The following is an 11,836-nucleotide window of genomic DNA, read 5'->3' as shown; positions in this document are numbered from 1 at the left end:
ACAATCTTGTCAAATAAGAATTTTTAATATTAACGCACTGACTAGTGTAGAGAGTATAAATGCAGACCCTTCTTAGGACCTAAACTTAATATTTTTTTCCATCCCAATTATCACCATAGCTGGATAATTAACTAATAGTGTCCTGAAATAACATGATTCATGATGATACAGAAGAGTGAAAACTAAGATGCAATAAATACACTAGTAAAATTTGTAGATTTATGCATTCATTGTAAATGATTCAGAAAAATAAGAAATAAACACAAAAGTTGTTGAACAGTAATAACTATGTAAAATTATCAGACAGAAAATATGTTTAATCTGAATCTTTCAGTTTGCTCGTTCAGCAATTATAGCAACTTCTGGTCAGATATTGAAGTAGTCATTGGTTGTGACAAGTACAGAAAAGTGAATAATTGTTCTGCAAATGATTAAATAAACACCAAAAGATATTAAGCAAGCTCTAATAATGGCAAATTATTTAAATGATTGAAGACAAGCATAATAACACTGTATTCTAAGCAGACACAATCCACATTTTGGTGTCAAAATTATGCTTTCTATATTTCACATTTTAAAATAATATTAATCATCACCGAAGGACATTAAAAACTGTTTTCAAAGTATTTGAAAATCTGAATTACTAAGAAGTTTTTGACAGCAGAGTAAGTAATTTTTAAAAAAGACATCTGGCATTAAAGGACACGCTATTCTGAAAGTGAAATGTTAGGCAGTTTGTAAGGCAAACGTTTGTAAATTAATCACAATTTAACCAGCTAGATGTTTTCAAAACATGGATAACTTCTTTGTTCCTGTAGTCATATTCATATTGTATTGGTCCATTTGACAGGTAGAGGTAACCTCGACAAAAAAAAACAAATTTGAATAATTACCATATTTAAATAATATAATATGAACATAGTGTAAATCAAAAGCATGTTTTGAAAGCTTTGAATATTCATCCTTCTGCGATTTTTTTCATTACTTACCTGAGTTTTGAAAAGCTGCATCGACTTTATTCCCTATTCCAGGAAAGTCATCATTTATCCTCCTTGGATAGCCTTTCTCCATTTGTCTACTCTGCAAATTATAACTAAACAAAAGAGAATAAATGCAATTATTTCAAGTTGATATTAAAATTAAGGTATCTTGTAAGCATATACAGTATGCATTCCCTATAAATTAATACTATATAGCATATATTAGAGTATCCTCTCCAATGTTATAGAATCCAGAGGACCCCAAAAACCGGCAGCAATAGATATGCACCACAACACAGGGTTACTTAAACAAAAGTAGTTTTTAATTATATTTGAACAAGAAAATAGAATTAAGCTTTAACTTATTACTTAACCTACCTAATCTACTTAATCCCCCCTCTAATACTAAGCGCAGGTGTGTGTAATGTGTATTTAAGATTAGAAAAGTTCTTTGGATCACAGACCAATCTCACTGGTTGCAGGCAATTCTTGTACTGTGCACAGAAGTTAGCATTAACAAAGTCTTTGGTGCTTAACAGGAAAATGGTTACCATTCAGGAAGGTTCTTGCTGGTTTTCAGAGAGAGATTCCTTTTCCAGGCCATCTACAACTGATTCCTTTCCAATCAGCTTTGCTGACAAAACTTGCCCCCTCCAGGGTTCTCCAGATGATCCTCTTTCTTTCAGGTCATCTTTCAGACAGACAGCCTTCTCCTTTGACCAGACAGTCTTCCAAAAGTTTGCCAGCTTTGTCCTTCTGGAACTGATTTCTGTCTCCTTTCTCTCTGTTTTCACACCCTCCCTCTCTGAGAGCAAAACTGTTCTGTCTCCCTGCAAAAATCACATGCTCTCCCAGGCAAGCTGTATTGTGATAACTGTTGCTCTTTTGCGAAAAGCACTCCAGAAAAAGTCCTGCAACAATTCTGTGTTTTAAAATGTGTGTGTGCAAGTCGCTCTAGCAATTCCTCCCAAACAACCTCTGAATACTCTGTCACACTAAGAATCAAAGAGGCCCATTAATGTTACTTCTTTTCAGTCTATAACATTTTAAGTTTTAAAGAGTTCTAATAAGACTGATGTGACACTAAAATTTATTTTTTTAATTTTGAGGAGAAATATCACAGAACAATACCTCCAGTATTTTCCTCCCACAAAGAATAACGCTCTTTTTCTTTCCTTGATATAAACGGCGGCATCTATGTGTGTTACAGATCTTGAAAATCCCATAAATCTGATGCTCCTTGGATGCTTTACCAAAGTCCTGAATCCTCTAATTAACCAGTACTGAGATCCTATGGAATTTTAATAATGAGTTAGTGAAGATAAGAGATATAATTAAAAAATGCTTAAAAATTATGAAATAGATATAGCAGGTTTTCATTCCATACTTCATATACAATATCAGAAAACTAAAGGGAAGCAAACTTCATTTCAACAGCTCAAATAAAAATTTTGAATGCTTTGCATTGACTGTTACAGAAATGTTTTACAATCTTAGATATTGTGGATATTGAAGAATGTGGGATTTATGCAAGAAAGTGAAAATTGAGGTTTAAAATTAGTCATGATTTTAATGAGAGCCAGAGCAGGCATATGACCCAATGACCTACTTTTGCTTCAATTTCTTAAATTCTGGTATTCTTCTATCAGAATCAGGATTTATTATCATAAACAAGTCATGAAATTCAGTGTTTTGCGCCAGCATCATAGTGCAAACATAAATATTATAACCTTCTTATGGCATTACTATAAAATAAAATAATAATAAAAATAATAGAGCACGAAAAGCAAGGCAGTGTCTTTGGTTCATTGATTATTCAGGAATCTGATGGCAGTGGGGAAGAAGCTGTCCTTGTGCCACTGAGTGCTCATCTTTATGGTTCTGCACCTTTTCCCCAATGGTAGCAGAATGAAGAGGGCATGGCCTGGGTGATGGGGATCTTTAAGGATAGAGGCTGCTTTTTGAAGACACTGCCTCATGTAGATGTCCTCGATGGGGTGAAGTCTGGAGCCTGTGATGTCGCAGGCAGAGTTAACAACCCTCTGGAGCTTATTCTTGTCCTGAGAGTTGGTGCTTTCATACCAGGCAGTGATGCAACAGCCAGAATGCTCTCCAAAGTACACCTGTAGAAGTTTATGAGAATTTTCGGTGACATACGAAACCTCTTCAGACACATCACAAAGGATAGCCACTGGCGAGCCTTCTTTGTGAATGCATCAACACGGAGGCTCCAGGAAAGATCATCGGCAGAGCATCCATAGATTTCCACAAACACCACCCCCCCACCCCGCCCTTCTCTGTATGCCATAAATTATTCAAGCCAGTGGGTGCTCCTACACACAAAGTAACAAGAAAATATTTCATTCAAGGTTGGTTAGCTGCAATCCAGAGAACTTTTTGCTGTCATCTATTTTTATGCCTTCCCCTTTAAAATGAATGAAGTAATAAAATCTCAGGAACCTTTGAAAAAAAGAGCCAAATCCTTATTCTTTAATTCAAAAGCAGCATCGACAGACTGAATGTTTGGAAAAATATTCTTGATTGGTATTGAAGTCACATTTGAGCTCCAAGGGTGTTTTCGCCAAACGATTCTAAAGAAGAGAAGGTTGCTTTTATCATTTAAGAAATATTCTCATTCCAGAATAAAGAAATATAGAATGTACAATACTTCTTATTACCCAAGAAGTAAAACAATTTAATCCAAGATTTGAATAAAACGGCTGCAGTGTATTTTTTATTCTTTTGATTTGTTTTTGATGATGTAAAAGTTCTTCAGATCACTGGTTTTCCAACTCTCAGAGTAATCCCATTTATCTCATTCCTCCACTTATTTCCCCATGGCCAATTTTCTCATGCACGACCATTAATGCCCCCAATTTTCCCACTAGGTACATACTTAGGACCAACTTATAATAGCCAATTAACCTATCAACCTGGAGATCTTTGGGAAGAAACTAGAATGTGCAAACTCCTCAGTGACAGTACCCAAACTCAGATCACGCCAGTTACAGTACCTGCAGCAGCACCGTATGGTGTTATTTTTGCACCAATGTTTTTATTATTCCTTATTGATTAATTATATCAGCTTGATGGAAAGATCTGATGTATACATTGGGCTGCATCTAATGCAATTTAATGCTTTTCTGTATGTTATTAACTGTTACCATCTTTGAAAATGATTCGTTAAAAGTGTGCAATAAAAGAAAGATTGTTTCGATTTAATAAATAGTTTTCTACTTTCCTAATATCTCATTACAACAATCTGCTGAGAATTTTCCACTAGAATTAGACCAAGTAGTACAATAGAGATCCATAATCCTGTGTTTCTCATGTTTGGTTGCAGCTGAGTTTAGAAATGGTTTCTTTGCATTCATAGAAACATAGAAAATAGGTGCAGGAGTAGGCCATTTGGCCTTTCAAGTCTACTCCACCATTCATTATGATCATGGCTGATCAGTACCCGGTTCCTGCTTTCTCCCCATACTCCCTAATCCCCTTGGCCACAAGGGCCAAATCTATCCTACACTTAAATACTGACAGGGAACCGGCCTCAACTACTTCCTGTGGCAAAGAATTGCACACATTTACCACTCTCTCAGAGAAGAAATTTTTCCTCATCTCAGTCCTAAAACACTTCCCCCCTTATCCTTAAACTATGGCCCCTGGTTCTGGTTTTTTCCAGCATTGGAAACAACTTTCCTGCGTCTAGCCTGTCTAAACCCTTAAGAATTTTATGTTTCTATAAGATCCCCCCCTCAATCTTCTAAATTCCAGAGAATACAAGCCTAGTCTATCCAACCTTTCTTCATATGCGAGTCCCTCCATCCCCGGTATCAGCCTAGTGAACCTTCTCTGCACCCCCTCCAAGGCAAGGATATCCTTTCTCAGATAAGGTGACCAAAACTGCACACAGTTCTCCAAGTGTGGTCTGACCAAGGCCCTGTACAGTTGCAGCAGGATCTCCCTACTCCTGTACTCAAATCCTTTCACTATGAACACCAACATACTAATCGGCCTCCTCACCACCTGCTGCACTTCACACCAACTTTCAACAACTGATGCATAGCAACACCCAAGTCTCACTGCATCTCCCCTTTTCCTAAACAGATACCATTTAAATAATAATCCTCTTTCCTGTTCTTACCTCCAAAGTGGATAACTTCACATTTATCCACGTTAAAATGCATCTGCCACGTCCTTGCCCACTTGCCTAACTTGTACAAATCACCCTGTACTCTCCTAGCATCCTCCACACAGCTAACCCTGCCACCCAACTTCGTATCATCTGGAAATTTCAAGACACTGTTATCGATTCCCACATCTAAGTTGTTGATATATATTGTAAAGAACTGCAGCCCCAGCACTGAGCCCTGCAGTACCCCTCTAGTCACTGGCTGCCATTCTGAAAAGAACCCATTTACTCCTACTCTTTGCTTTCTGTCCCTCAACCAATTCTCTATCCACCTTAATACCATACCTCTTTAAGCTTATATGCTAGTCATCTGTGCAGAACCTTATCAAATGCCTTACTAAAGTCCAGATATACCACATCTACTGGTTCTCCCCTATCCACTCTACTGGTTACACCCTCAATAAACTCTATTAGATTCGTCAGACATGATTTCCCCTTCACAAAACCATGCTGATTCTGTGTGATGATGCCACTACTTTCCAAATGTACTGCAATTGCATCTTTAATAACCGATTCTAACATCTTGTCAGGCTAACTGGTCTGTAGTTTCCCGATTTTTCTCTCTCCCTCCCTTCTTAAAGAGTGGGGTTACATTGGCCACCCTCCAATCTTCAGGAACTAATCCAGTATCCAAAGAGGTTCGAAACATTATCACCAACGCATCCATTATTTCCTGGGCTACTTCCTTCAGCACTCTCGGATGCAGACTATCCAGCCCTGTGGATTTATCCGCCTTTAATCCCTGCAATTTAACTAATACAACTTCTCGATTTACAATTATTTCCTTTAGTCCCTCTGTCACAATAGATCCCCCATCCTCAATAATTTCAATGATATAATGTATCAATATATTTACTAATCCACTCTAGTGACAGGATTTCTAATTGCCATAATAATTGAATTAATTATTATGTGGAAATCTCCACAGTAAAATAAGTAACATAAAAGGGAAACATAATGTAGTTCATACCCATCTTTAAAGAACCAGACTTCATCTCGTAGACTGGTAATTGCATCAAATGACATTTGAGGATGGCATCTATCAGAAGGTTTGATCGGTTTTGGATGTGATTGTGTTTGTTTTGGATCACGACGGGCTCCTAAAACATGGAAGAAGTCATTTTAGTGCTCAACAGAAAGATAAAACAGCAGTAAGTATTGATTTTAAAATGAATGAGGACATCTTAATGGGCAATAGAATGATGCTAACTCCCCAGGGTGGATGGGATTCTGCAGCAGCTTTGCAAAAGTCAACATCTCACAATGGGCTAAATAGACTAAAATTTTGTAAAATTCAATGACTGAGCTGAGGTTTCTTGTTCCCAAAGGACCTGATATGACATCTAAACATTCTGACTGATGATAGGACAAAGTTATCAATTTATCAGAACACAGTCATTTATTAGAACCCAAATGCTGGCAAGGTTTTAGCTGCAAATTGTTTGGAGCATCTGTCAAATTATCAAATGATTGGAAGATGCAAATTATCTCAGCATTAGGGAAGTGGGAGGCTATTTTCATGTTGTTTTATGTTATTGAGACACCCATACTCTGTTTCACTGCCTGGAATGCTGATCGTAAAAACTACCCAAGTTGTTGAAAATTTGTCTAAAAATCTCCTTTATATTGTTACCTGTTATTTTGTAATTCTGACAAATTTATTCATAGTTTTCTCCAATGTGAAGCTCAGAAACCTCTTTATTAACAAACTTTGTTATATCTTCAATGTACCATATAAAATCTGGATTCCTCTAACATCGTCGGCTGGGAGACGAAGTCCATTGGTATTGATATACGAATAGGTGGGGAACATCAGAGCAGATCTATCTTTTGAGTGGCCCAGACCCAGAGCATGTCCAAATTCATGAGCCGCAACAAGGAACAAGTTGATTCCTGTAAAGATGAGTATGCAAGACAATTAGTTTTAACTTTTAACATTATATACGAATTGACTTTATAAACTATTTTATGTCGTGACTTCTTCATTTTTAATAGGTTCTTTAATCCAACATTAAGACATTTTTAAAGAGTTAAACCTTCTTGAGACATTACAACCTCCTTACCATCACTGGATAATGTCCACCTTTCGTCGACATCAAAATGAACATCACCACCGATTCCCGATCCAGGACCAAATGCGTGAGCTAAGACCCCACCCTGTCCATCAAATTTCTGAAAGTCTCCATGACCTGGGAATAGAGAGCACAGGAGTGGTAAACAGCATTTACATTTTAATATATCCAAAAGTAAAACCCAAGAATTGTTGAATCACTGAACTCACTGCCCCGCATGAACAGTATCATGATGTCAGCTTCTCCAGCAGTCAGTCTAACAAAGTTCAGAGGAGTAACATCACTCCACACTTTAAAAGCCAATGCGATAACTGTGTCTGTCTCTTGTTCCTGCACATCTGGTGAGTAGTTCACAATTCTGTAAGGCAAGAAAGAAGTGAACTTTCGGATTACTTTCAGATGGATTTGGTAACAGTTTAATTTGGTGCATTGGTCAGTTGTGGAGGCCTAGTCATTGGCTATATTTAAAGTGAAGTTTACTAGGTTCTTGATTAGTAAGGGTATCAAAGGTTATGGGGAGAAGGGAGAATGGGGTTGAGAAGAAATCTGTCATGATCGAATGATGGGGCAGACTCGATGGGCTAAATGGCATAATTCTGCCCTAAAGACTTATGGATTCCTCATTATAGAAACACCAATCTTCTTGTAGCCACAGCCAGCACAGGTACCTGTAGGTAATTGTATTGTGTGACCACCGAGGTTGATCCGGAAGGAAGGTGAACAGCTCCATGTCTGGGACTCCACATCGGTCCTTACCCATCTCTTCCAGAGTTTTGTGGTTCAATGTCCCAGTCACCTGTAGACCAAAGAATTCTTGCATTTCTCTTATTTTCTGTCCAAGCTTGATGCCATTTGTTCTCCAATTTGATTCAGTCATGTTATAAAAGTTTTTGAGATATACCTAGATCAAAGAAGGAAGAAGAACTTGCATCAAGTAAAATTTCTCATATATAAATATGGTTACCTGTATATTAAGTTTAATGTCCAGAAGGAATTACTTTGGTCATTTTGCCATTCTATATTTTATTTGATTACTTGTTTTATACATTGTACTTAACTACAAGTTTTGAGAAAATCTCTGAATATACCTGGTATTGATTCCATTCATTTTCTCTAAATTGCTTGGTTTCAGAGCTGAGGGGTGCAGCTAAATTAAGTTCAAGATCAACTAGAACAAAAAGGATGGAATTCTTGAAGCATTTCATCTTCAGGCACTGTCAGTCTTGGAATGAACTGAGTATGTCTGTTTCGGCTGAATTTTATAGGGCTTATCTTGTCTTACAATATACAGGGGGTGAGTTATGTTTTTTTTGCTTGTGGTTTTGTCACCAACTTCTCTGATAGCTTGCAATCAGAAGCATCATGAATTTGCAAGTTATTTTTGATGTTAAAATAGTGTTATTTTAACGCATGTAGTGAGCAATGGAAGAGAGACTTCAATCTCAGCATTATCGTTAGCAAAATGGGACAATTAGTTTATTGGGTATCTCAGTGTTCAGTAAAGTTAGCAGATGGGTGTTATATTTTTCATTTAAAATTGGAAATATGTTTCAGAGCAAGAACTTTTTATTAGAATTCCTTCTTTCAGATACCATTGGTTTTGTTAAGCCAGTCTGTTTTTGAGAAACAACATTGACCTTGAGCCATTCATTCAGAATCTTACTTCCAACACTAAAATGCTGGGAAGTCAATAAAAAATGTTTTCTCAATACCAAAATTACCTCAACTCTGAAAAACTCTGAAATAAATGAGTTACCAATTTGGCAGTGTGGCACATGAGCAGAAATGGAACTTCACCAAATGGACCATATCTAGCCATTTCTATACCATGTGTCTTGATTCAAATGTGAAGACAATACTAAACTGATATAAAAGCTAAATACCGTAAACATATAAAATTTAATACAAGAGCCAAACATTCTTGAAGAGAGATGAGAGAAACTCATGATGACAGCAGCTGCATTTGAACAGGTTTCTGACGGAGTGGAAGCATAGATCATAGTCTGATATTGTTGAATTTAATGCTGTAAAGGCTGAAACCTGATACTTCCCCTGAGTTTCACTGTAAAAATATAGGATACTGAGGACTCATATATTAGAGTGGGAGTTGGTTGAAGGAATAAAATGACGGACTTTTCAATTTTCCAGATGAAGTACTTATTTTGTAAAGCACTGGTTCACCTGGAAATACCTTCTGGCAATGTCAAGGCTTTGGCGCATGGAGCTAAAAGGACACGTGTTACATTTTCCAGGAAGATGTTAGCTATTGGGTGTATTTGAAGGACAGTCCAGTTTATTTCTGAGGGAAGAGTTTCAGTAAAATGCTGCCATAGAAGGAAAGAGAGGAAGATATTTCTGAGGGGAAAAAAATGGGAGAAAGTGGTCCATTGAAACTGGAGGTTGATTGCTGGAAAGAGAACCTAATTTCATTTCTGGCATAGGGAGGAAGGGATAATTATTATTTTCATTATTCTTATTCTTGTTATCATTATAATGAGTTGCAGTGATGAAAATGAAATAAAGGCTCTGCCAACTAAGTGAAGGTTTCATGGGATAGAAATGCTTGGCTAAAAATCAGTAAAACTTACTGGATGTTCTTCCTATGGTGTCTTCAGAACAGATGTAACAGGGAAAGGAGACTGGGAAAATGGAGTACAATAGCAGTTGAAAGAGAATCTTGTTTAACAGACAAACCCCTGCAAAGAAGGTAGAAAAGATAAGGAAGCTGCAATGCATGGAGATAAATGAGGCATGAAGATTACGTAAAGTTGATTATATTTCCAATTTGAGGATGAGACCAGGTGACATCGCAGATATCACCATTGATATACAGGGTGGTTACAGAGGTCCTGACTTATTAAAATTTTACTTTATGCATATTGTCCCATATACTTTTGAAGTGTATTTAAAAGCATTATCAATTATAATAAAAAAATTCATTCATTTCCAGATATAGTATATATAATCTCTTGTAATGGGTAGTATTAGGATGATTATTCAATAACATTATAAATTGTAGCAAGACTATGTGGAGAGATACAATCTAGGTTACTATGGAAAACAAATGGAAGTTCCAGGATGGGTTGTTTATGTTTGTTATAAATCTTTTAATTATCATTGTGTCTGTAATCACATATTCCAACCTGCTTCCTTCTGGTAACCTCAGCCTGCTTCCCAATTTGTCCTTTAAGTAGATTTTCAGTTGGTGGTATGCAAACATTGTACCGTGAGTTATTCCATATTTGTACTTCATTTGTTCAAAAGATTATAAATTATTTCCCAAAAAACAATTTTCTATTCTTTTGATCCATTTTCTCTCCCATTCTCTAAAGGAAAGGTTATCTATTGTGAAAGGGATTAGTTAATTTTGCATTAATAATAATTTTGGTAGTTGATAATTTGTTTTTTTCCTTTCTACGTGAATCTTCTTCCAAATGTTGACCAGATGGTGCAGTACTGGTAAACTTCTATATTGCACCAGTTTTTCATCCCACTTATAAAGTATATGTTCTGATACCTTCTCCCATAAAGATAAAAAATGAAAGATGGGAAAAGCTATGCTCCAGAACCATGAGAAATACAATAAACATGAGGTTACGCCTGATACAATATAAGTGGTTACACAGGCTATATATCATGCCACAAAAGTTAAATAAATGGGACCCAACAGTATCAGACAGATGTTTTTGCTGTAAGAAGGAAACGGGAACAACAGTACATGCAATTTGGGCATGTGAGAAAATGGAAAAGTTTTGGGAAGATCTAAATCAGGTATTAAATAAAATCACAAAAAACAACATACCAAAAAATCCAGAGATCTTTCTTCTAAGTAATATAAGAAATAAAGAATTAGGCCTCAAACTGGATGAAGCACACAAAAGATTTATTATGATAGCCTTAGCTGTAGCAAAAAAATGTATAATGTCAACCTGGAAATCAGAAGAGAGCCTGAGAGTAGAGCAATGGTATATAGAAATTAAGAAATGTATTCCATTGGAAAAAAAAACATACAATCTAAAAAATAAAGTCAGATTATTTGAACAAATTTTGGAACCGTACATGGAACACAAAAGAGAGGGCCTACCGCGAACTTACACCCCATAAAATGAGAAAATGATAGAATGAGAAGAAGACGAAATGAACTGACCCAGTGTGTAAAAGTAGATGCAACAATTTTCTTGTTTATTTTCATTGTGTGATGACATTGTTTAATGGGTTTATTGTTTTGTATATGTTGAACGTTTAGTGGGTAGGGAGGGGGTGGGAAGGAGGGAGAGAAGGGAGGGGGGTAAAAGGGGAAAAACTTACAGGGAAATGTTTGTGTGTATTTTGGTTAATATGGTTCATAGTGTGAAAAATAAAAATTAAAAAAAAACTTTTTTTTAAAAAAGAAGGTTGTTTATGGACCCTTCTCAGGAATGGAACACATGGGGCAGCCTGTATTGGAAAAAGAATATTCAATTGATAATAAATGAAATCCAGGCATAGCTTGGAAGTATTGCTATGTAAAGGGATGGCAAAAAGAAAGGAGAGAAGGATTTATGTGAACATTTGATACACTGTTGCTTGAACAACAAATATAACAAGGATAT

The 11,836-nt window shown here is 36.4% G+C and overlaps 1 protein-coding gene across 1 annotated transcript in view; it reads right to left on the bottom strand.

Moving 5' to 3' along the window:
* Positions 1 to 757: 757 nt before the first annotated feature.
* The window catches only part of LOC138740031 (uncharacterized), a 95,432-nt gene continuing 84,353 nt past the window's right edge, over positions 758 to 11,836 (bottom strand). Inside the window, exons 11-18 of the mRNA XM_069892475.1 lie at positions 7,913 to 8,145; positions 7,454 to 7,602; positions 7,236 to 7,361; positions 6,904 to 7,065; positions 5,125 to 5,265; positions 2,112 to 2,271; positions 990 to 1,093; positions 758 to 861 (exon numbers count right to left, since the gene is read on the bottom strand). Of these exons, the coding sequence (XP_069748576.1) occupies positions 758 to 861; positions 990 to 1,093; positions 2,112 to 2,271; positions 5,125 to 5,265; positions 6,904 to 7,065; positions 7,236 to 7,361; positions 7,454 to 7,602; positions 7,913 to 8,145 (1,179 nt within the window). The remainder of the gene's footprint in view (positions 862 to 989; positions 1,094 to 2,111; positions 2,272 to 5,124; positions 5,266 to 6,903; positions 7,066 to 7,235; positions 7,362 to 7,453; positions 7,603 to 7,912; positions 8,146 to 11,836) is intronic.

This window comes from Narcine bancroftii, chromosome 7 (assembly GCF_036971445.1).
Source record: "Narcine bancroftii isolate sNarBan1 chromosome 7, sNarBan1.hap1, whole genome shotgun sequence".
NCBI classification, from domain to species: domain Eukaryota; kingdom Metazoa; phylum Chordata; class Chondrichthyes; order Torpediniformes; family Narcinidae; genus Narcine; species Narcine bancroftii.
Note: the sequence above shows the minus strand (reverse complement) of the source record. Positions and strands in the feature narration are given on the sequence as shown.